Genomic DNA, 25,723 nt, shown 5'->3' with positions numbered 1-25,723 from the left:
TCGTTAACTTTTTGCTTACATCCTGGACTTCATAGTGAGATAATCAAGGAGAAAACATTTGATGTTGCACCATGGAATTTTCAAAATGCATAACGTTCCTTCAATGGTGAGTCATTGAACAAAAAGTATTTTATCCTCCTACAACCCTGGCTCATCGGCAAAAGAAAATGAAATTACTACAGCAGTCAATATGAGCAAGGCCTCTTCTTGAATGATTGAATCAGTTCCTGGAATCCATCGTGAGAGGCATTCAGTCTGGCTTCCATTGATTCAACTCATCATGGTCAAAACGAAAATTATGACTATAAAACAGCATAGCAGTGGGTGGATGGGGAGAGTTGTGGGTGGACTGACTGTAGGCTTTTCTAAAGCAGCTATGAAGAATAAAACAATCAGACAAGCAAGTTTTGTTATAAAAGAGGAATATTTTATTTAAGAAGTAGAATATTTTGTTTGCTTTTCAAAACACCATCTGTTATGTTGTCACTGCAGCTTAGCAGTGTACAAAACTCCCCTGAATCTTATGTGGAAACAAACAAACAAAAAAATGAATGGAATGTCATGGTAAAAAAAAGTTTTTTCTGGGTTAAATAAGAACTGAATAAAAGCCACATCCAATAGGGGTACATATCCAGTGTCTGAGAACAATCAATCATTTAATCTCAAGGAGTAAGTATATTAATGACACATTTGGTGTGCAATCAACTTTGATACACCACTTACTGCATATTATTCAATGCAGTGCAAACATCTAACAGGCAATGTACACCAGATGCGTTATGGCTGCGTTGCGGATCCGGCAGAACTTCCGGATCGACTCTCGCCCATGTTAATTGATGGGCGATACATGCGGTATGGAAACATTACTCACCCGTGCTATTTTTGTCAGATCCCGCATACATCTGACAGATTACACGAGTGTGGGTCTGTTCGCTGCCGTACCGCATCTGTTCCAGAGGCGGTGTACATTAGCCCTTAGTCTCTAGTCTGGGCAACGACAGCTCACAGTACTGTATGGAGTTGGTTTCGCTCTATTGGTCATAGTCGCAAACCTTGCAGCGCTTATTTTCTAAAGGACCCACTTGACTCTCTTCAAGGCACATTAAAAAGTATCCCAACTAGAAAACTAATAAATACACTCATCGGTTTGCCATCCAATTTGCTGTCTCATAGTTAAAATTTAAATGCAAGGTGCTCTGCTCAAACCTGTAAGTTGCCCTATCATCATAGCTTTAGTTTTATATTGGTCCCACAATCTAAAACCAATCTGGTGAAACTATGGGCACAACTTTCAAATGAAGTCACACGAAAATGTATTCAATGCTGAGAGACCAACTCAAACCTACTGCGACTAGTATGACTTTGAAAGGTGGGTGTCAGTTGTGTCAAAAAAACAAATAGAAAATACATTCCGAAATGATGGGAGTACAACCAAGGGAATCCTCAACCAAAGGCTCGCCACACTGAATCCCTTACCCGAAAACGGACAGCTTTGCTTTGATTTCCCCAAACGACAACAGTGAGATAACAAATACACACACGAACCCAACCAGTGGGTAAATACACGCACTAGGTAGCGAGGGACCAGACCGCTCGTTTGATCCACTTGAGAACTAAAGCCTATAAAAAATGTTTGTATAATGGAAAATAAAAAAAGTAACAGATTAACATTCTAGCAGAGTTTGAAACATCAACAGCAAGGCAACTGACCAGTGTCCGTCTGGTCACACAAAAATATATCTGGCCATATTGGCGTGCCCTGCTGACGAGAATGGAAGAACAAGAGGTGCTCTGGAAAACTTCTAAATGCGTGCCTGAAACACAGAAGAACTTTCATTCTAGAAAACAAAACTCTTGTAGCTGACCTGTGACCAAGTATCAACTTCCAACGCATCTGTGGGAGGATGGGAAGTCAGCGCCCTCCGTTTGAAATGCAAGATGTAAAACATGTCCACACAGATGATCAATAAACATCTGACCTTTACAAATAAAGAATGCAAAAATAAAACTGTCAGATTACTCTTTTTCTTTGTACTGCACCTTTAGTAAGTTTTTTTTTCAAAGCGTTTTTGTTATGATACAGTACATTCATCAATAGTGACCAAAGGAAAAATAATAATAATTAAATCGTCGTGCTGGCACCAAGATCCTGAGATGTTACTATTTTTTGTTAAGATCTTACATGAAAAATATACACACACTCATTTGATCTAGCGCTCTGGCATTTTGACCTTAAGAAATAAATACCCCCAGTTATGCACAAATTACCATTTAAATCTACTTAAAGAGGAAGTACCTAATCCCAGGTACTGGTGCAAAATAAGAGTCAAGTTTTAAGTGACAGAGTTTTTCACTGGGAGTAGATCCAGCAGACCAGCAGACCGACGGCCAAGGCTGTCCCGGCGCCTACGTTGAGTAGAATGGGCCTCCAGTACAGCCAGGTTTCTCTCTTCCTCTCCGAGTCGCTCAGTCTCTGTTTCATCTGCTGGACCTTCTGTGTGGTGCTGGCGATCCTCTCCTCGCGGTGCCGCTTTCGCAGGCTGAAAGGACGACAAGGATAAGCGGTTAACAGGCAATATTGTGAGAAGCTGATCAATCACATGCACTGCGTTTGAAAGTTTTATTATAAGAAATGTTTTTCAGACAGCCAATGCAGCCGGTAACGTTCCCGAATATTTGCCGGCCACTATTAAACCAAGGACGTTATAAAATAATTGTTTAAAGAATCCATTTATTTCTCTAGTCTATTCTTTATAGCCTCTATAGTCGATCTTTATTCCAGTGTGGTTAAGAGGCCGATTTTGCAGCAACAATATTTAATTGGTTGGCATTCAACAGGCACGTCATTCTCTGTGGTTGCCAATGGCGCTTGGCGGGTGTTAATTTCGGGCCCTGCATACTTGTGTATGTATGTTGCAGCTTTTCATTTCTATTTTTCATTTATTTACACTCAAGAGTTGAGTGGAGGTGCATCAAGATTAAAGAGGCAAACATAACCTTGGAAAAGCAGTAATAGTGGTGACATCAACTCAGAACTAATTGCTGCAGGGAAAGAGTGACAAAGGCGACTGAAGGAATATGAGGAGTTAGAAGCTGTTTGATCGGCCATGAAGGAGCAGATAACGTCTAAACGATTCCTTTAGAAAGATCTGACCACCAGATGCTATTACAGAGATGGAAACAAAGCCAGTGAACTGGGAAGAGAAAAGGAGATGCTTTTCCACAAGGCAAAACAACCAATCATGTGAATGTGATATTTTAGACCAATTGCAGACGGTCACACTGCAAAGGATTTGACGAGAGTTGGGTCAGCAAGCCTGTGCAGTGTGCACACTGCCCAGTTCAAAGTCAATGCAGCACTTCCTTTCCCCCACAAATGTGTCCTGCCACAAAATAATTTCTGCAGCAAGTATCTTCAACTAGCTTCATCTGGCCACTCCCAGAGAAGTGGTGAGCGCTGCTACTTACAGCCCAGAGCCCTCTTCCAGGCTGTGGTCTGGCCCGAGTGTGTGGGCCGGTTCGCCTGCTGGCCGCTCTTCTCCTGAGGCGGGCTCCGGCTCCAGGCAGGGGCCTGGCTGGCCGTTGGGCCTGTTGTGGTTGAGGTGAGGTCTGGGCGGTGGCGGCGGGGGAGGTGCCAGATCTGGCTCCAAGTCAGCTCTGAACACCACTGTCTGCTTGTTCTGCTGCAGGGGACACGGACACAAAAAGGCATGACACATGAGGAGAAGCATGTTCTCACAACGCACGACAGAGAGAAAGAACATCTCAGAGGAGTGCTGGACAAAGACAAGCTTTTGTCAAAAGAAAGAAAACACGACTATTGCTTGCTTAGTGGGACATTACAGCTGTCAGCCAGTTAAATATCTCTGACGACTCAAGACTGTCACAGTCCTTGTGCAAATTTGCACACTTGAGCCAGATGATTGTCGGGCCTATCCACACGTGTAGTTTTCTTTACTTTTTTTTTTTTTCTTTACCTATAATGCCTTTACATTTTGTCGGTGTGATTTGTTATGTGTTTTTTTTTTTTTAGCTCTTCCACCCCAATTCCAATGTAGTTTCTACTGCAAATGGTAAATAAACTGGCTGACTGATTATTCACAAAGGCCAAAGCCACCTTTACTTTTATACAGTTTTAGTTTGGACACTTTCACAAGAATGAATAGCTCAGACATTTTCAAAGGTTGCAGTGAATTGGGAGTAGCTGAGAGTGCAAATTATAAGAAATAGCTACATGCTGTATATAATTTGAACATATATTCAAATATATGTGTGTATATATATATACGGTATATATATATATAATGTAATATATATATATTACATTTGAATTTCAGGCAGTAGAGTAGATGACACCCTTATCCACAGCCACTTAAAACGACTTGAGCAGGAAGGGGTTCAGTCACAGTGTCCTGCTGAAGGGCACTTCAGCAGGACACATGGCTATTAGGGCCGGACAATAAATCTATTTGATGAATTCATTCAAATTCATGGTTTAGGACTCACTTCTACAAGTGAGGAGACGTCGAGCAATCAGCGAAACACTGTCCATTGTGAGGTTTGACTAAAGTCTGTGAGGAGACATCGAGCAAAGCACTGTCCGTTGTAAAGTTTGTCTAAAGTCTGTGAGGAGACATTGAGGGACGCACTGTCTGTTGTGAAGTTTGTCTTAAGTCTGTGGCGATCAGCGAAGCACTGTCCGTTGTAAAGTTTGTCTAAAGTCTGTGAGGAGACATTGAGGGACGCACTGTCTGTTGTGAAGTTTGTCTTAAGTCTGTGGCGATCAGCGAAACACTGTCCGTTGTAAAGTTTGTCTAAAATCTGTGGCGATCAGTGAAACACTGTCTGTTGTAAAGTTTGTCTAAAGTCTGTGAGGAGACGTCGAGCGAAACACTGTCCGTTGTAAACTTTGTCTAAAGTCTGTGAGGAGACGTCGAGCGAAGCGCTGTCCATTGTAAAGTTTGTCTAAAGTCTGTGGCGATCAGTGAAACACTGTCCATTGTAAAGTTTGTCTAAAGTCTGTAGCGATCAGTGAAACACTGTCCATTGTAAAGTTTGTCTAAAGTCTGTGAGGAGACGTCGAGCGAAACACTGTCCGTTGTAAAGTTTGTCTAAAGTCTGTGAGGAGACATCAAGCGAAGCACTGTCCATTGTAAAGTTTGTCTAAAGTCTGCGAGGAGACGCCAAGCGAAGCGCTGTCCATTGTAAAGTTTGTCTAAAGTCTGTGGCGATCAGCGAAACACTGTCCGTTGTAAAGTTTGTCTAAAGTCTGTGGCGATCAGTTAAACACTGTCTGTTATAAAGTTTGTCTAAAGTCTGTGAGGAGACGTCGAGTGAAACACTGTCCATTGTAAAGTTTGTCTAAAGTCTGTGGCGATCAGTTAAACACTGTCTGTTGTAAAGTTTGTCTAAAGTCTGTGAGGAGACGTCAAGCGAAGCACTGTCCATTGTAAAGTTTGTCTAAAGTCTGTGGCGATCAGCGAAACACTGTCCGTTGTAAAGTTTGTCTAAAGTCTGTGGCGATCAGTTAAACACTGTCTGTTGTAAAGTTTGTCTAAAGTCTGAGGAGACGTCGAGTGAAACACTGTCCATTGTAAAGTTTGTCTAAAGTCTGTGAGGAGACGTCAAGCGAAGCACTGTCCATTGTAAAGTTTGTCTGTGGCAAGTTGGCAACTAAAGGTAGCAGTGCAACAAATGTATTGCAGCATCTCCGACAGAAGAAGAAGTGTAGAGTGTGGCTGCTACACTAGCATTACTTGCGTCAGCATAAATCCTGAGTTGACCAAAGTGCTGTTAAGACTCCTCTACCCACAATGCTTGTTCAGTGTCAAAAGTGAGGTTTTGCTTGGTGCCAAAAGGGTTTAAGTGCAGTTACACCCTTTTGACAGCCAACAAAACCCTATTTTTTACTGTTAGGGCTTTCAGTTTTTGGTTCATCAAAATGTATGGCTCACATGTCCTTTTGGCAAAGAAAGGATCTCACTGAGACCTTTCTCCATGACTTTTCCAAAACTTTGGGGATTTAATTTTTTCCCCTAACTTTTCCAGGCCCTGGACATTGTATTTTAAATTTCTATGAATTTTCCAGGTTTTTCATGACCGTACGAACCCTGTAATACTGTAATACTATAATACTCTATAATAAACTATAAATAACTATAATAATAAACTATAATAACTATAATAATAATAATAATATTATATATATTATATAATATAATATATATATAATATAATATATAATATAATAATAACTATAATAATAAACTATAATAAACTGTAATACTCATATTCGCCCAAAATCGCACTTATGCCCCTTTGGCTCCAAGCCCTCGATATGTTTTTCATACACTTGGTTTGTTTCTAAGAAAATGGAGGGGGCGATTAAAATCGTAAATGGGGTGGAGGTGTGAAGGGAAAATAAATCAAATATTTCATTTTTAGGCCATATCGCCCATCCCTAATGGCTGTTGGTGGACATGAGCCGTTGTGGAATTGAACCCATGACCTTTTGAGTATGGGACAATTTGTCTAGGTCATACTAATAAAAGATGAAATGGTGTTCGCCGTCCCTGTGATAGAGTTACACTGTACCTGTGTGGAGCAGTCTTTCAGGATGAGCCTGGCTCCCTCGATGACAGCCATGTAGGAGAAGCGCAGCTGGTCTGGGGTCTGGATCAGGCCCATGCGGTACTCCCTCATGTCCAGCAGGACCTTCTGGATGTCCACTGACGACGGGTCCTTCCTCCTGTCCATCTGCACAACAGATGAACATGTTTAGAATACAGCTGAACAGAATGTGGAGCTAAGCCTGTGTTTGGACAAAATACTGCTTTAACTTTAGCCTACTCACCTGAGGCCCATACCATCTACCTATTCAAGTACGTTATACCACGTTTAGACCAATGGCCAGGTCAGGGCCAGCATTACCTGACCCATGTTGGACCTTTCTTTTGTAAATTCACATCATCTACATGGGTTAATCCCTGGACATGACAATTCACATAGGACCCGGGTCACAACCCGGGAGAGACGCATAATCATTAACTCATGCTGGTAAGGTGTGGATAAGTGTGTGTAGGTGCATGTTTATACATCTTTTGCCTGTCATACCAAATAACTGCATTTGTTACACCATAAAGGATATTGTTTTAGAGAAACTAATGATGATATACTGTTTAATAAGAGGTTGACTTGGTTTATGTTAAATGATGTTATCGTATGTTAAGTTTCTGTTTTATCATTGTTTAATCTGCCAAGGATCTTGGCCCAGACGCCATTTGAAGATTGCTGCATCTGTATGTCTAGCCATATATATTCTTTTGTATCTAGTATAGTGACTCTTGTCACTTTTGACTTGCGCTCTCGGGGGAGCTGTCACTTTAGTGTTGCACTCTACTGGCCAATCCTTATACAATGTCTTGTTTTATTACTTTTATTTTTTACTTTCAATCTCTGTGTAATGTTCTCCCTCTTTGCAATTCTCAACATCAAACAATATTTCCCTTTTAGGTTGGCTGCCTGCGGTGACTGTTCTCACCAGGACCAGGCAGGTGTCCACCAAGGAGAAGGTCCCCGAGCGGCCTATCCCGGCGCTGCAGTGCACCACCGAGGGCCCGTGAGCCGGACCCAGTGAGCCGGACTCCCGAACCTTCAAGAGGAAGTTAAGGAAGGAGGCGGGAGATTCTGGGACACCAAAGTCAGGCCACGTGGTGTAGTGAAAGTGGTAGATCTCCCTCGACTCCCCTGTCTGGACCAGAACACAAAGTGATGTTGGGTCAGACCCTGAATTACCTTTAGTCAAGTGGATTCTATGACTGAAGAATTTGCCTTGGTGTGGTTTGAAAATTCAGCAGGGGAAAAAATAACAGGACTTATGTAATCAATTTCTCCACCTGGATCAATTCGATTTTATTTCGTCCTGCCATTTGGTTCAAAGAGCAAATTCCGCCAATTAAATACATGTGAAAATGAGATATTTTAAATGACATTCATCCAATAGTTTCCCCTCACATGCTCACCTTTGTGTTGTGCAGTTCCAGCACTCGGATGGTATAATATGACTGGTCCTCCTCTGAAACTAGCCTGACAACAAAGCCTGTGTCTGTGAAAGACATCTGCTGCTCTTCTGTGGTGGGCCAGTACTGAGCACACTTCTCCTGTAACACCAGAGAATGAAGGAGCTTAGTCTGGACAGGAGCTCACATGCTTAGTGTCTTCTGAAGGATGGCTTTACTCTGGAGTGATGTTATGAACTGAATTCATTCATCTTCACCCAAAAATCTCCCCTTATCAAAGTAAAAGGCTACCAACAACAAAAATGGGGCAAGGTGTGTGCTGGATTTACAACACCAGACAAAATGATTGCATGCTGAGGGTGAATGCATGGCGTGTGTAAATAAAACTGTTTAAAAAAGAGTTTTGCGATGTGTTTATTGCGTCACTATTGTAGGGATGACTATTGGTGCTTTCACAGAATATTTACACAATGAGATTTTTGATAAATAATCATAAGTAATGTGGATATAATGACTATGGGGACATTCATAACAAAAGCGTTTTTGGAGCTGCCAGCGTCTTTCTGCAATTCATTCTCTATGTAAGGACGTGCTAAACGTGCTCCTGTTTTAATGAACGCACCTGGCGTTTCAGCGCTGGTGGCGTCTGTTGTTTTTGGAGGAGCGCTGTGGGCATTTTAAAGCTGAAAAAAGTTGAACATTAGAGGAAAAGCGTGCTGCTCGTGTTTTCCACTCCTCCTACCTTCTCTCCTCCCGAGGGCTTCTCAACCTCCGCTGCTGCCAGAATTGGCAATAATCTGGCTTTCATGTTGACAGTCAACAACATCAAACAGACAAAACTAGCTGGCTACCGTCCTTGTGGTCGTTGTGTTCTGATCTGTACTGCACGCGACTGCAGGGGAAAACAAACGGAGCGCAAAAAAAAGCGTGTGTGTTTTGTGCACAATCAACATGATTTTCATAGCGTTCTGACTGAAAAAAAACGCTTTTGGTGTGAATGTCCCCTAAGTTTGTAAAGGCCAATAATAGAACAGCTAGAACAGTCTGGTAAGTTCAGAAAAAAACATTACTTTACTGTAATGCAGCCTGTTTAAAACTAGTCAAAGACAACACTTGTGCCATATCACGATATTACAATATCCAAAAGATAAGACAGTATATAGTCTCATATCACCATATCAATATAATATCAATATATTGCCCAGCCCTAAGGAACACCATTATTTTTCAGAAATATGGTGAAGGGAAAAGTATTGTCAATGCAGATAAAACAGGGAAGCAAATTGTTAGAATTGCCACAGAGCAACTAACCCAGGAGAAACAAGGTAAACCCAGGATTCAAGGATATAATGTATCAATGAACAAAGCAGTTATGTCAGCAATACAAATTGTTGATATTTCTTTTGAAGTTATGCTCTTGAACGAATCTATTTGATTTAAATGAGCAGTTATCTAAAACACTTAAGACCACAGTAATTATATTACCCATATTTACATATTTTCCAACCTTCCACTGTAAGAGTGTCATACAAGATCCCTAATCAGGTCCAATGGGATAGGATACAATACAATGAGTACATTCTGTGAAAGGCATTTCCCAACGGATGTCAGAGTTGAGATAGCTATACAAATTTGAGATGCACCGATCAACTTTTTTCAGTTCCAATCCGATTCAGATATCTGAATTTGGATATCCGTCGATACTGATTCCGATACCAGAGCTCTTGGCAACTCTCCCAAGGAGCTGCAGCCTCCATAGTAGCTGGCTCCTACTGTGACATCATTTAGTATTTTGGTTTGGTAATCAATTATCTCATAGCAATATTCAATTAAACAATTAATAAAGGTCATTAGATATTTGCAAAACAATTGATCCACTCAAAATTATTAAGATAACATTTCAACAAAATAAGTGACAAATAAAACACCCCTGCCACTTTACCACATTTGGTAAAGTGGGAAATCCCCAAAATATGTATGAGACTAAAATATTTCCCAAAACTAAGAAAGATGTTGAGTTAGCTAACCACTAACGTAACTACCTCACTTCTACTACTACTTACTAGCACTGTTTCATGTTATGTTACGGTGGGTTTATGGTCCAGTGCAGGCTATGAATGGAGTCTGGATCGGGAACGTGGATCAGCGACGACAGTCCGATATCCGATATGTGAATTACGTCAGATCGGCACCCGATACCGATATCCCATCCCTAATAAAATGTGAAACCTTTTCCAATCCTGCTGCATTACACTTAGTGGAACTGTTGCATATTGCAGAGAAGAAACTCAAAATTAAGGAAGAAGAAAAAACACTGACATGGGGTCCAAAGCATAAAGAGCGGATGATGTCTCCCATAACTTTGAACCAAAGGAGACAAAGAGAGAAAGACACAAGAAATTGATGCTCAACGGGACTCTGTCTTTATGCTAAAGCTCATCCATTTAAGGCAGATGATGAAGTGTACTCACAGATCCCTTTTCAATCACTCTGTTGAGCATTATAACAGCTTTGGAACACTGCTCCCAGATCATCAGCCAGAAATGGCCACAGGTATTCCTCAATGGCCCCTGGGGAAGCAAAGATAAAATACATAATAATGATAATGTTAATAATAATAATATAATAATAATAGCAGCAGTTTCACTCATTAAAAGCCCAGGTAACATGCTCAAAACTTGAATTCTGGAAGAGAGAGAGGGGATGGGGTTAACTTGTGAAAGTAAGCTTGAAGAGGTGGGTTTTGAGGGCCTGTTTGAAAGATGGTAGGGTGTTTGCCTGACGGGTGTGGATGGGGAGGGCATTCCAGAGGGAGGATGAAGCAAAAGGCACTGATTCTTTTACAATGCTTGTCCTCACCTGAGTTAAAATGTAAGCTCTTTGGGCTTCCTCCATCATGATTAAACTTGCATTGATGTAGTCATTTTCAGAGTTTTCAAGTTTTACCCGACTGTGATCATCTAAAACGAGAGAAGCAACAAATGACTGATCATTAAACAACACATTCAAAATAACACAGATACAATAAAAAGCTTTACACATATTACTCACATGGGCTGACATCTCTGTATCGGTTCAAATTCCGATTCACTGGAAGTTTTGCCACTTTGTAGGCATATTCACTGGCTTGGTTACGGATTTCCTGTTGGTGAGGAAGATACAATTTAAGTCACTTGCACCACAAGATGATGGAACAACAGCGATGATCGACACAGATGCAAAGATATGCAAGGGCATGGTGGCTCAGTGGTAGCGCTGCCGCCTCAGAGCAAGAAGGTCCTGGGTTCGATTCCCGCCTGGGATGCTGTGGGCGTGTCTACCCCCACATCTTCAGTGCCTCATGGCAAAGTTGGCTATCTTGTGAAAAGGGCCTTTCTGTGTTTAGTATGCATGTGCTCACCTGGGGGGTTTCCTTCAGACAAAGTCTGTAGGGGGCCAACTAAAAACATGCAGAAACTCTTTTTTATTTTACATATTCAAGCATTTCTACTGATAAAAATAAGTTCAACCAACTGGAAAAACATGCTGCCATTACATTGAATAATACACACTAAATGACAATAACCTACACATAAGGAAAATAAATATGTACACTCCTCCTGCACATGACAATCTGACTAGATGAAGCAGAGCTTGTGTAGTTCTAAAAGCATTCCCAGTAATAGAGCATACACATTATGGCAGTGGTTCTCAAACATTTTCACATCAAGGACCCCTAAACTGACACAAATTAGACCACGACACAGACCCCTATTTGATACGATTTTGTCCCAGGGTCCACAATCTGTTAATATTCTTGCTTTTAGATGTTTTATTCCAGAAAGTGTATGAAACCCATGACCAAAATAGTCATACATTATGTTATTGTGTTACTTATGGATGGAATTATAGCGAAAATAAATTATTTCCCCTTTTTGCTGGGGACCCCCTGGAACCCCCTCAAGGACCCCAGACCTCAATTTGAGAACCACTGCATTATGGCTATTCTAATTTGTCTTAACCTGACACAAATTAGACTATGGACCCCTATTCGATAAGATTTTGTCCCAGGGTCGACCATCTGATATATTTGTTTTGCTTTTAGACTTTTTATTTAATGTAATTATATGAAACCCAAGATTAAAATAGTCTGTCATTACAAGTAATTCTGTCATTGTGTTAGTTATGAATGGAATTATAGTGAAAATACATTATTCCCCTTTTTGCTGGGGACCCCCTAGAACGCTAAGGATCCCTGACCCCACTTTAGAACCACTGCACTAATTATTAGTTTGTATATATATTAGGGGCTGGATCATGTCTAAAGTTAACGCTAAACCAGAGCAGACATGTAACTAAAACGTTGGGTTCAGGAGCGTCTCTGACCTGACTCCAGATAGTCAGACAGCTGGTGGTAAAACATGCGCTTTTCTCTGGAAGTCCTGATGAGTTCTCAGAAGCTGCAATTGACGTTCGCTAGCGTCACCCAGCATCATGCTAACCTGACCGGTGCTGCACGTTTTAGCTTTGTAGCTTCTAGCTACGGAAGTCAGCGACAGCTAACGCGGTTTACTGGATTCCCAGGCTTATTCAGTCTGACCAAACATTATTTGACAACATGCATGTAACTATCACCGGTACGCAGTGTGTTGAACTCTATCGAACAATTAATTTAGTTATCTAAAGGAACAAGGTAACCTACTGTTGGCAAAGCTAGTTAGCTTCCCAACGTTAGCGATCAAATTATAGCTAGCTAGCCACCAATCGCCATAGAAACGCAAGAGAGGCCCCGTGTCGCGACTTACATTGTAAAGGTTTTGCCATCGCCCGGACGAATCTATGTCTTCAAATTCTTGCTCCATTTTCTTGTATTAGTGCCCCGACACACTTGCCAAATGATCAGTGTTTTCAACGCCGTTCGCCAAGTTACTCCTTTCTGACAGCCATCTAAACTGTAGTCTGTCTAACCCTGGGTATCCCTGCGGGGAGTCTGGTCAAGCAGAAAACTGCACACTGCGAATATTTGGGTTGCCAGGTATGTCTTCAAATAAATCACTTGAGACCGCAAACCAATCGCTTCACTACTTACTTTTCTGAAGACATTAATACATATTTATTAGTTTATATTTAACAATATAACAACTTCAATTTACCATCTGAATTGCAATAGTTTCAAAACAATTTTTACGGTTTTTTTTAAGAAACCTGGCAACCCCAGTGATTGAAGGCGAATGATAGGGGAGATGGGGAGAACCCTAAGTAAGTAAACAGTAACACTCAACAAAATTGATTATGACATTGACAACTATATATATATTTTTATTATTCCAACTTTAATTTCGGGTTATGTAAAATCTCACATTGAAAGGGGAAAGAAATCCTCTGCTTAACATTTGTGAGTGCGCCGGCAGCGCCGCTCTGTGGCCAACATTAAGAAGTGCATAGTGCGTTGAATCGCGGACCCGCCAACCGCACACACAGCAGACACATGACAGTCCTGCTAGCTGGTGTTGCTGGCGTTCTGGTGAGCTGTGTCTAGGGGTCTAATCATGTTTGTTGCACGTAGCATAGCAGCAGATCATAAAGATCTGATCCATGATGTATCATATGATTTCCACGGACGGAGAATGGCAACTTGCTCCAGTGACCAAAGCGTCAAGGTAAATAACCTGTTTGCTAATGTTAGTGTTAGCATTAGCTGTAACAGCTTGCTTGTTAGCATTAGCCACGATACCAACACCCTTGCTTATAGCTACATATTGGCACCGCTTTATTGACACTTCAGGGCAGGGGGCAGTGTGCCAAGCCCAGTTTGCCATGCTGCCTGTAACAAAACAGGCTATACGAGGGATCAGCCGAGCAGCATTTTGGTAAACAAACCGCGTCACTGGGTGGCAATGGCAATGGAGCCCAAGCCCATTGTCCACTTAAAAGTACTGCAGTGGATTACTTGATTGTTGTGAGTTTACTTTGTATCATCCAGTTGCTGTCTGTATGGTGTTAAGCTTGTATTGGACGTGGGGCAGAAAGCTTTTCACATTCAAAAATGTTGACAGTGTATGTCTCCTGTTGATAGTTGAACAGACGGGTACACAGATACTTTGATTACATTCATTTTTAACTATGTGATTTGATCCCTTAGGTTTGGGACAAAAGTGAGAATGGAGAGTGGCACTGCACAGCTAGCTGGAAGGTAAACCACCTGCTGCTACTTGAGCAGTTTGTATCTAGCACATGTATGCACATTACATTTGCACAATAGCCTACTCTGTTGTCTAGCATAATCTTTGTATCTGATTGACCTCTGAAGTCTTGATTATTAAGTGTTGATTGAAGGGGATGGTGATTTAACAAAGGCTGTTTCTGTGCAGACACACAGTGGCTCAGTGTGGAGAGTGACCTGGGCTCATCCAGAGTTTGGGCAGGTTCTGGCCTCCTGCTCCTTCGACCGGACAGCTGCTGTCTGGGAAGAGATTGTAGGGGAATCCAATGACAAACAGAGAGGACAGAGCCACTGGGTTAGTACTGTACTGCTGTTGCATTCTTCTGAAGTAACACGTCAGACTTAAGAGGTCCATTATTAGAGGCCCATTACTTCAGTTCAGATAGACATAGGCTTACTAGGAATGGAGGAACACACAATGTTTTCGAGGTAAGCATTTGTCATAATCTTCTATTTCACATATATCCCAGATCTGATCCAAGTATTTCACACAATTTCATTCTAGATAAAGAGGACCACATTAGTGGACAGTAGGACATCGGTGACTGATGTGAAATTTGCCCCTAAACACATGGGCCTGATGTTGACCACCTGCTCTGCGGATGGAGTGGTGAGGATCTACGAGGCTCCGGATGTGATGAACCTGAGCCAGTGGTCCCTGCAGCACGAGATCTCCTGCAAACTGAGCTGTAGCTGCATCTCCTGGAACCCCTCCAGGTTAGACCATGTGTTTATTCTGTACCAAAGTACTGCATCCAGAACACTTTAATTGGGTTTGAATGTTCATAATCCTCCAGTGATTTGGTTTTCAGTTCCTGGAAGTATTTGTGATGCCAGATCAATCAAATCTCAGACAGTAAATAGTTTTCACCAATGTTGCTTAGTAGGGGTGTCACGATACACTCAGTTCACAATACGATACACGATATTGGGTTCACGATAACAATACGATATTTTAACAATATTTTTTTGCGATCTATTTGTAAGTTGAGGGGGCATCCTCCACAGTAATTTGAGTAATTTCACCATTTTCATCCTCCGTGTCTGTAACGTCCCTCGTCTGTTCAAACAAAGCAATGAAAAGGAGAGCGAGCATGCAATCAGATGCAGATCAGTGCCACCATGTTCAGCTTCTTTTTCTCGCAATATGAGATTTAATCTCAACGATACATATTGTCACGTTTTGATATCGCGATATATTGTGGGATGATATATTGTGACATCCCTATTGCTTAGGGATTAAAAGTTAGTCCCAGTGAGTAAAAACTGAATCACTGCTGGTGTTAAAAAAATAAAACTTGTAGTACATCAATGTTGCACCTTCTTACCGGTCGTTACTGTGTACACACAAAACTGTATGCCCCATACGTATATGCCACAGACTAGGTGCAAAAGAAAATATGGCTGCTGTTTTCCCTAATTTATGGACTGGGGTATGGAAAGTATTGTGTGTATCACAGGCATGTTTATTTTTCAGGCAGCTGGGAAATAATCACTGACCAGATTCTTGTCAATTATGGCGATGGATGGTAACTTTGCCTTTATGAGCCATTTCTGCATGGTAACCCAATACTTGACAAAAGGAGCTAATGCACACCTTCAGTTTCTTGTGGACAGGTGCATCGGAGGAGAAGTCCATACTAAGGCTAGAGAAAAGAGGATTCCTGCACACTGTCCTTTACTTGCACTAAACTTTATTAGTTGACAACATTTTGGTCCTTAGACCTTCATCAGGTAAAATGAAGAACAAAAAAGCAACACAGGTATTATAGCCTTACCTTACACCTCATCAGATGAGGCCAATCGGGGACCTTGAGTTGACAGGCAATCCGTTTTTATTGGTTTTTCTTTTTGTTCGCATATGAGGATACATTACAAATAAAATAACACAAAAATGATGGGGTAGTATAGCATACATACATCACAACAGTAGGTGATCAACATAGTGTAAACACTTCAGAGATGTGGTGACACACACAAACATAAGATGCAAAGCCCACATCAATCTCTGTACATCACCTAAATGACACACAAGACGTTAAATCAAAGAGAAACATAAAGAAAAAACATCACACGGATGCAACTGGGATGTATCCTCAGTGATGTACCCTGGGGTCATAGGATGTTTCGGGTCTCGCAACATCATACACCCTCGCCCAGGTGAGCCCCGACTTACGTCCCAGTAGCTACCCACGGTCAGCCCTCTTAGGACAAGACAGGGCCACTCAATCCGCTGCTCCGGAACTACTCTGCCGGGGCCGGGAGGCTCTGGCACGTGGAGGGACTGGGCTCTGTGGGTTGCCCCCTGTCCGGGCTCCTCCTACGTCTCACCAGGTCCAGGACCTGTGCGTTGCACCAGACTCCCTCGATCCAAACATTTCATTCTGGCATGATGTTTCTTGGGCCGTGGTGGTACTGCAGGCTCCACTTGCGGCTTGAATGGCCCTCCTAAAAGGCCTCTCGTGGATTTGTTGGGCTTCTTCCTCATGGAAGACACAGGCTGGGGTGCTAACCCATACTGCTCCCGATTATACTACTGACACAATATAATCACATTAAATTGCTGCTGTACCCCAACCAAACAACCAAGTCGTTTTTTCTTTTATTTGCAATGAATTATCTGGAAAGTAATGGCCCTCCTATAAACCTAAATCATATATTGACCCTTTTCTCTTTAAACCTCCCCGCTCCCACCCTCCCAGTGGCCCGAGTCCTCAGTTCTGACAAATCCTAAAAGATTCAATTAAACCTTATAGTCCATTACTAGAGTGAGAGCTTCAATTATTTCCATCTTCATACCCCGTATTTTGCCTATTGACACTTCTAAGGACAGAACATTGTAAAACAGAAAAAGCCAATATTGTACATTTAAATCTTGCGGTTGTTTCCATCTCATTGCTACTATTTTTTTTAGCTGCTGACAAACGGTTCTTGAGATAAACCGCATGTTTTGTTGTGAGTAGGTGGCGCTATGCCCAATTGCATGAAAATTGAGCATAGCACTGCACAATAGGGGTACACTCCCAAAGTTTGAAGTCGATCCGACCAACGGTTCTCGATGGCATGCAGCAGATGATGCTTATCCATAAGCAGTGGTGGAAATGGCCAGGTTTTACTCTGGGAACCCTACTTACACAGGATGGGGGTTCCCAGAAGTGGCGTGGCCCTAGAGGATATTATTTCTGAATGCGTGACTCATTATATAGCCTACCATTATAGCCATGTAAAAATCTCTTCAAAATCTCACTGAACTCATTCTCCGCCACGGTTTTTCAGAAAAAGTCACTAAACACCGCCAGGGTTTTTGATCATTTTCATTAAAGGGATAGATTCAAGATTCAAGATTTTTATTGTCACTCCGTAGTACAAGTATCACGTGTGAAATTCTTGTGCTGTAGACTCCGTTACAACATAGTGCAAAAAAACAAAAACAAAAAAAAACAAGAGGCAACGAGCAATAAAGCAGTAAGACACGCCACAGACAGTGGCGTATTCACTGCACATATGTGCAAATGGCATGAACATACTTTAAACATAATTAAACATAATAACATTCTGTTAGGTGCAAATAGCATATACCTAATTAAACATACTATTGAACATTAGTCATACGTGATGGTAGCAGCTGCAGTGCGGTACAGTACGGCTACTACACTATTTGTATATGTTAAGGAGTCTCGTGGCCTGTGAGAAGAAACTGTCCCTCAAGCGATTTGTGCGTGCTCTTGGGACCCTGTATCTCCTCCCTGAGGGTAGCAGGGAGAACAGACTGTTGTGGGGGTGGTTTGTGTCTTTGATGATCTTCAGGGACCTCCTGAGTTCGGATTATTGGACATAAAGTTGTATGAACTCCATACCAGTTGTAGAGTGTATGGGGAGCTGACTTGCCAATCCATGAGTCCCGTGGGCGGAAGACATGCCGTTTACGCCAGATTTGAGGGGATGTCTTTATGAACCTGAATACACAGATGAGGCTCTTCATCAGATATCGGCCTAGAATGGGCAGAGAGAGAGAGAGGCGGAGCAAGAAGATGCAGATCAACAGAGTTGGAGAGCTACTGCTGCTGAGTAGCCTATTCATAGCTTTCAAGGGGCAAGGAAGTAGGTACAAGGAACGCCCCTTCTGGCGGTCAAAACTCAAAACAACAATGGCGCTGAACACTGACCAGACGCAGCTGCAGCAAAAAGCGGTCTTTTTTCCTCCAGTTTCCAGTCAGGAATATTTAAACGCAGCACAGCTCTGTTTCATTAGTGACATACTGACACGGTGAATCGATTCACTTTGCACCGTGACTCCAGTGTCTGCTTCATATTGGAAACGCAGCACAGCTCTGCCAGTAAAAAGCAGTTCCCTCGTAAGGGGACTGGTGTGGGTGTGTGTGTGTGAGTTTTCTTTCTCCGACGGCATTCTGTAAAAGCACAAGCCAGGCGTGTCTCCTCGTCGGTTAGTGCAACCGATAGCACAACAGGTATCCGGCATTTTGGCTGAACAAACAGCGTGAGAAACTAGTGACTCGGCGGGCACTGCGGAATGAACAAGTTTTTTTTTTACCGCCAGGTGGGCGTTCCCGGCAGAACGTAACGCCCCTTGAAAGCTATGAATATAGGCTATGTATTTATTCATATATTTTTTATAACATTGTTAGATTTAGGTACTATAGTCTCTCGTACCATGGGTTTTGGCACAGCAGGTGCCCTTCATTACAGGTTTTCCTCTGCTCTGGACGTGGAGGTAAATAATCCTTTTGTAGGTGAAATGGGCACCGTACACTCAATTGTTTTACCTCGCTGGCTTTGTGCATCCGCGGCAGTCACTAACTTGGGCTATGTATTTATTTAGGTAGGTGTTTCAGACACAGCACGCTCTGTATGTCTGTAAACAGCGAGGCAAGTTGACAAAATGGTACGCACTTGTGATTTTCCAGGCTGTAGCAATCAAAACCTTAGTGATACTGTATTCCATCATTTCCTTGTCACGGATCATGCCCATAGACAACTCTGGCTTGTTGCAATAGGGTTGAGTTTCGACACAAAGCCGGCCCATGTTGTTGCCTTTTTGTTCTTCATTTTACCTGATGAAGGTCTAAGGACCAAAACGTTGTCAACTAATAAAGTTTCCTGCAAGTAAAGGACAGTGTGTGGGAATCCTCTTTTCTCTGGTGCATGGTAACCCAGCCTTCAGGAATTAACATATTCTATTTAATCAATTATGCAGATACAAAAAATAATCAGCCACCAGCTACAATGGCCCGCAGTCATTTTTGCCTCTTGTACCCTACACACATTCTCCCAGGCCAATCCTGTATGACATTCAAGGCATACTGCCACTGGACTTACTGGGCATATTGTAACTTCCTACAGATGAATCAGAATCAGAAAAACTTTATTGATCCCAGAAGGGGAATTGAGTAAATGGCTTTGAGCTAAGACCACCCAAAGGCCTGTTATAATACTGGCGTAACTAATAAGTACTAATATAATACTGGAGTTTCTGGATATAGCATACCTGCCAACACTCCAGATTTACGCGGGAGTCTCCCGATTTTTAACCCTTTCTCCCGCTGTGCTCCCGAATAATTTCTCCCGCTAATCTCCTGATTTGTAGAATTGTGTTGTGGTACCTGGCAACCCAACCAGAGGCAGTGACGAGTGATGCACGCTGCGTAACTGCGTCACTGCACTCACTCAAGCTCTCGGTGGAGGACCGCAAACACGTCCCAAGAAGAAGAGATGCGCTCCCAGATTTCAGTCCACTTGGTGCGGGACCTTCCCATTTCTAACCGCTAGCCACATTAGCAAATACCATGCGTTTTGCAAGCTACGTCGAGCCGACTTTAGTGTAGAACACGTTGGGGAAAATGACTTTAGCAAACATGTTAACATGCCAAACACAAACAAGCCGTGGAAGCACAGAGGCAAACTTCTAACGTATTCCATATTCACTGACACTCTCACAATGTTTGCAGTTGATATTTTTTGTCATAAATTTTAGATGCTGACTTTTTATCACAGCTTTTGTACATGTTTATTTAATTTAATTGTATTTTATTTGATCATTTATTTTACCGTGAGTTATGAATTTAAGACTAATTAAGAGGTAAGCAAAGCCATTCACTGATCCCCCAGGAAATCTCGCTCTTTTTCATAGCCCAATGTTGGCAGGTATGATATAGCAGTAAAGTCTTGTGGTCTTGTGTCATTTCCCCACCACCCAGCTCTCGCGCCCACCCACCAATGATTGCAGTGGGGAGTGACGACAGCAACGTGATGTATGGTGGGAAGGTTCAGATCTACGAGTACAATGAAAACACAAGGTCAGTTTTACTACAGTTCACAAGAGTGAATGATATGAATGCATTCTCGTTGTCTTTTTTTCTCTTCTTTTTAATTGTTGATTTTTAACCACTGTTGAAAAGGAAATATGCTAAAGCGGAGACATTGATGTCCGTCTCTGATGCGGTGCATGACATCGCATTTGCTCCAAACCTGGGAAGATCTTTCCATGTGCTTGCCATCGCAACTAAGGACGTCAGAATCTTCAAGCTGGTGCCTATGAGGTGAATGAGTCAATATTGTACTCTACATTGAGTTACCTGACTGTTGAGGTTGAATTGCAAGCAAGCATGCATTCCATTTTTTATTTTAAAAATGTTAACATACCAACAAAACAAGAGCCACAAGACATTAACAAAAAACACAGAAAATACAACCCTACCCCAAATTCACTCATAATCCCCCACCCCGCAGGACCCCTCTCTCATCCATCAAAATAACTGAAATGAATATAGCCCAGTGTAACTACTGCTACCTAGCAGGGCAATGAGAGCAAAGGGATATATTATGTAGCTATAGTTTGATTAACTGTAACTAAATATTAGCTTTAGCTAAATAATTTGCAGTGGTGCAGCCTATCATATTATCTTTGAGTTAAGCAGAATACAGTCACTTAAAAAGTCTCCTATAGACAGCCATCAGTCCTGTAACTTCTGAATACATACGTTGAGTCACCGTGACTCAATGTGCACAAATGAATAAAGCTAAAATAAGTGTATTCCTAGCTTTGCTAAAGCTGTTGTTGATGCCATAAAAGTGATGCCCATCTCCTAACTGGCATGATCCTTGTGAGAAGGAGCTATGTCAGAGCCATGTGGTTATCTGAAATGACCAACACCCCTCCAGCCAATCTGTATAAAGTAGTCAGCCAGACCATTGTATAATAAATATTATGGACAATATTTTGTACAGTCACCTTTTAAAGTTAATGTCCATTTTATCAGTATCATAGCAACAAGAGATTGGGGGAGTCAGGCAGGCTCAGGGAGACGGCAAAGGACAGCCACACCAACCAAACCCCAAATCACTGCACCACCCATGGCTTCACTACTGCCTTTTGTTTGTTTGTTTGCAGCTGTTAGGGCTCAGTGTGGAAACCTTCCATCAAATTATAATAAGGATATAAAGTAATTCCATTCAAACATACAGCGAAAATCACACTTCCTTTCTTGACACTATACAAATATGTATAATTACGAAATAATCGATATAGCCCCACATTGTACTGAAGCAGCCTTTTTCTCAGATCCCTCCGCTCCGCCCGCTCTAAAAAGACGGCGCGACATCCTCTGTAACGTGTTTTACATAATAGATGGGGGATATGACTTGGCCTGATTTTTCTTTTCAGTCAGAATATTTTTTGCTTTAATCCCTGAACTCCACTACAGTATCTCTAGCGGCTACCTTTGTAAGAATGCATCAGAAAATCTCATGAAAGTTATTTAGCATACAGCTATGAAAAAGTGTCTTGTATATCCGATCTGTCTGACAGAAAGGAGAGCACCTCTACAGGACCCACCAAGTTTGAGGTACAGATTGTGGCTCAGTTTGACAACCATAACTCCCAGGTGTGGCGTGTGAGCTGGAACATCACCAGCACCCTGCTGGCCTCATCTGGCGACGACGGCTGTGTTCGCCTCTGGAAAGGTGGGGAGGCTATTACAGCTGCTGCTGATCCATTTAAATTTATTGGAGTTTAAAGTGCACTTTAACAACATGGCATACCTGACCATGATTAAAACAAAACAAAAAAGTGAGCTAACAGAAAGTGAATCAAGTCATCACGTTGTCCTATTCAGTATTTTGGCCTTACACCTGGTTCACACCACAAGCATCTCAGAAGAAGCGATGAAGCAGCGCTTTCCAGCAGGAGCCTTGCCATTCACACCAGAATCACTCTGTTTTGTCCACGCCTCGCTCTGTTTTGCCTGGCGCTGCCCTGCCCCCGCTCATAACTTGCATTGACTTCATGCCTTGCTGCTCGCGTGCAGCACGCTTGAAAAATAGACCAGAAGCGGAAACTATCGCTGCAGCACGCGTGCAGCATCACTTCGGCGTGGCGAGGCAAAGCGCTGCGGCTGGTGCGATCGGTCTCGCCTGTTATCAAGGACGCCGAAATGAAACGGCCTCCGCGCTGCGTTGCTTCAGCGTAGGATTGGTGTGTGGTGTGTTCAGCCCCTTCATTCACACAATGAGCCACTTAGTCGATGGACCTCTGTCCTGTGAGAAGCATCTGTCCACAGGGTACCCATGGGGTCTTGAAAAGTATGAAAAGTTGATCAATCATTTTAGGGAAAATTAAGGCCCTTAAAAAGTATTATTTGTACCATTAAAGGTAATACATTGACGACATTATATCGTCTCATATCGATCGCAGACCCCTGAATTGAATCGATATGGTATCGTGGCAGACCTTGTGATATCAGCCAATATCGTATCGTTGTCCAAAGAATCTAAAATGTAATATATCACGATGAAACTTGTGATTTACACCCCTATCGCTGATGTGACGAAAGTGGCGTTGAGGTCTATATATATATAATATATTGAAAGGGTCTTAAAAAAGGTCTTGAAAGGTATTGCATTTAACTTCAGGATTCCTGCATATACCCTGGTCCAGTGGTTTGCAGCTACTGTAGTTTTGAACAGATTATTCCTGTCGTCTTTTAAATAAAAGTTCTAGACTAGTAGAGCGTTCTAGAGAACTAGATCACACTGGGCAAATTTGATCACACAGTCACTCAGCTCTATAGGACATACCAGTCCCTACCATTCTACAGGCAAAACAAAATCCCCTGCTCTCCCCCAAATTTAAATAAACCTTTATGGCATAATAGAAGATGCCAAATCATTCAAAACAATAAGCATTTTGCTTGTAGGAGCAGCGTGCGGCGCTGTTCCAAAACGTGTCAACGTGTGTCGTTGCCTGGGAAACGCACATCCCATAATACAACTGTTTGTATCGGATCCCATAATAGTATGATGATACTTGGGATGCCATTGCGAACATAGATGCGAACAGGTTAGCTAAAAGTTTAGCGTCACCAGCGAGGGCCCCCACCGTTGCGGTCGGGGTACGTTTCGAAATCCCTCCGGACCTGAAAATGTTTCTAGGGGAAACACTGCATACATTGACACAGTTATTTGTTGATGGTGTTGCATCTGTGTGAATGCAGGGTTCATCTCCTCTCTCTTTCTGCAGCCAACTACATGGACACCTGGAAGTGCACAGGCATCCTGAAGGGAGATGGCAGCCCGCTGAGCGGTTCGTCTGGTCAGCCCACCGCCATGAGCACCGTGGTGGGCTCCTCTGTTCAGACCTCCCAAAGCGTCCTGAACGGGACGTCTGCAGGAAGGTAGGTGGCGTGGTGCACCCGATGCCACTCACCCAAACCAACCCGGCCCAACCCAAACCAGTCAGAACTGACGACTCACACTGCCTCACACTGACTGGGACTTGATGCAGCCACTCACTGACAAACTACTGGGCTCAAACTGACCCAAGGCTGCACTCATGCAAAGAGCTTGGCTTCTGGCTTCCAGCATACAGGCTGTCAGACTCAGCACACAAGCCTGTGTAGCCTGACCCCCCCCCCCCCCTTTTTTTCTTTCTTTTTTATAATGATTTCCTATTTCTATTGATTTGAACTGATGCATGCAATAGCAGTGGGTTCAGATTTCCACTTTGTAATGCCAGGGTTGAGCCTAACCATTTTATTTGTATAAAAATAAATAGGTGAAATAAACTAGTTTGTATAAATTTGGTATCTGACTGTTATTGCAAATAACTATTTTGGAATATAGAACTATTGTAAAGTTAGGCAATATTGTGTTGTAGATATTGATATATTATTCATAATTTCAGGAGCTACAGCCTACAGTGCTCTAACATCTTGATGTGAATTACTAGCCATCTTACCATTAAAATCCCAATGTAAGCATTTTAGATCATAGGTCATAAATTAAATTTCTTTTTTCTTTTCATTCCATTCCATTCCATTGTAATTTGATATGCAGAACAACTGTAAATTGCGTCTCTTTGACCAACTGTTGCCAAACTCTTTGCTGAGCGGAAGGACAGCTTGAATGAACTTCATTAACCTACTGAAATAACAAAAAAATAAAAAATACATTAAAAACGATGTGTGGTATGGATATGAATACAGCCAGTGACGTTTGTAACTGAAATTTGAATTGTAAATTGTCAGATATGACCATTTAGATATCTTAGTAACTGACACATCTCCCTTGGTATGGGGAGTGGGGTATTAAATTATAAGGGACAAGTGGTCATTGAGCCTCGACACACTGGTTTTGTCTGATTTGGTATGTGGCTATATTCATATTCAAGTTAATAACTTCTGACTTATCCATCTATCACATTATCTTGCTTGTGGTTTTTGACTTTACACTTAGAGGAACTTATGCTAACCTGGGTAACATATTCTCTAGCATTTTGTGTTTAGAGTAAAAACTGCTTTTTTGATCCACTAGCAACTTTGCAGCCAAATGTGTGTTTTTATTTTTATTTTTATTATTTATTTTGGGGGGGGGGGGATCCACTGTAAAGCTAATACAATGTTTGTCCATTTACTCGACAACTAGTGTGAAGTGGGGCTTTTTGGAATAATGTGGTATTGTTGCTTGTTGCATGCAGGATTGGCAAGAGAACTCCCTTTGCCCCCCCCCTGCAGCAGCTGACCTCTCCAAAGATATACCAGCATCCTGCGTATTAGTAATGTCTCCAGTGCATCAGCTACCATGTTGCTCTCATGTCCATGCATTAGAAATGCAAGACACACATTGTAGCTGAATACTTCAGTCTTGTTGGTTAAGGGCTATTTGTTGGCATGATACATTGATATGATACATGGCCCTTTTCTTCATCACCCCCCCCCCCCTCCCCCCCATTTTAATGCAAAGTTCCCCCTCACCCCCACCCCCCACAATGAATGGTTACAGTTTCTGTCGAAAATAGAGATGTCCTGTCTTGGGATGATTATGGGTATGGCGTTGCACATACCCCTAAAACAAAAGTTTTGATCACCTTATCTGCTCTGTGTTCAGCATGCATCTGCCACTCTCTTATCTCCCCCTTCTGTTCATAGAGAATACATGCATCCTTTTTACTTCCTCTCTCCTTTTAATTTCTCATATCCCTTCTTTCCCT

At 42.2% G+C, this 25,723-nt stretch overlaps 2 protein-coding genes across 2 annotated transcripts; one reads left to right on the top strand and one right to left on the bottom strand.

The window, feature by feature from the left end:
• Positions 1 to 431: 431 nt before the first annotated feature.
• ptpn2a (protein tyrosine phosphatase non-receptor type 2a) lies at positions 432 to 12,953 on the bottom strand. The gene is made up of 9 exons (XM_083648474.1): positions 12,803 to 12,953; positions 11,070 to 11,160; positions 10,878 to 10,978; positions 10,490 to 10,588; positions 8,022 to 8,159; positions 7,541 to 7,750; positions 6,595 to 6,756; positions 3,469 to 3,683; positions 432 to 2,540 (listed from the first exon to the last, which is right to left on the bottom strand). Exons 1-9 carry the CDS (start codon positions 12,857 to 12,859, stop codon positions 2,351 to 2,353), a joined length of 1,263 nt encoding a protein of 420 aa, XP_083504600.1. The 5' UTR covers positions 12,860 to 12,953; the 3' UTR covers positions 432 to 2,350.
• A 539-nt stretch (positions 12,954 to 13,492) lies between these two features.
• Positions 13,493 to 24,661, top strand: seh1l (SEH1-like). Its single transcript, XM_083644217.1, has 8 exons — positions 13,493 to 13,657; positions 14,140 to 14,190; positions 14,369 to 14,515; positions 14,726 to 14,937; positions 20,436 to 20,534; positions 20,637 to 20,777; positions 22,046 to 22,200; positions 23,756 to 24,661. The coding sequence occupies exons 1-8, from the start codon at positions 13,547 to 13,549 to the stop codon at positions 23,911 to 23,913; spliced, it is 1,074 nt and encodes a 357-aa protein (XP_083500343.1). The 5' UTR covers positions 13,493 to 13,546; the 3' UTR covers positions 23,914 to 24,661.
• Positions 24,662 to 25,723: the final 1,062 nt, after the last annotated feature.

The sequence above is a fragment of the Poromitra crassiceps genome, assembly GCF_964638095.1.
Source record: "Poromitra crassiceps genome assembly, chromosome: 1".
NCBI lineage: Eukaryota > Metazoa > Chordata > Actinopteri > Beryciformes > Melamphaidae > Poromitra > Poromitra crassiceps.
This window is presented reverse-complemented; position numbering and strand designations above follow the sequence as displayed.

Excerpts from the sequence above, each read along its gene's own strand:
- seh1l (XM_083644217.1), top strand. The coding sequence starts at position 13,547 with ATGTTTGTTGCACGTAGCATAGCAGCAGATCATAAAGATCTGATCCAT. Across the intron at positions 14,516-14,725 it reads AGAGAGGACAGAGCCACTGG|ATAAAGAGGACCACATTAGT; the intron begins GTTAGTACTGTA and ends ATTTCATTCTAG. Across the intron at positions 20,778-22,045 it reads TTCAAGCTGGTGCCTATGAG|AAAGGAGAGCACCTCTACAG; the intron begins GTGAATGAGTCA and ends TCTGTCTGACAG.
- ptpn2a (XM_083648474.1), bottom strand. The coding sequence starts at position 12,859 with ATGGAGCAAGAATTTGAAGACATAGATTCGTCCGGGCGATGGCAAAAC. Across the intron at positions 8,160-10,489 it reads GAGTGATTGAAAAGGGATCT|GAGAAGTGTGCTCAGTACTG; the intron begins GTGAGTACACTT and ends CTGGTGTTACAG. Across the intron at positions 6,757-7,540 it reads TGGACACCTGCCTGGTCCTG|ATGGACAGGAGGAAGGACCC; the intron begins GTGAGAACAGTC and ends TCTGTTGTGCAG.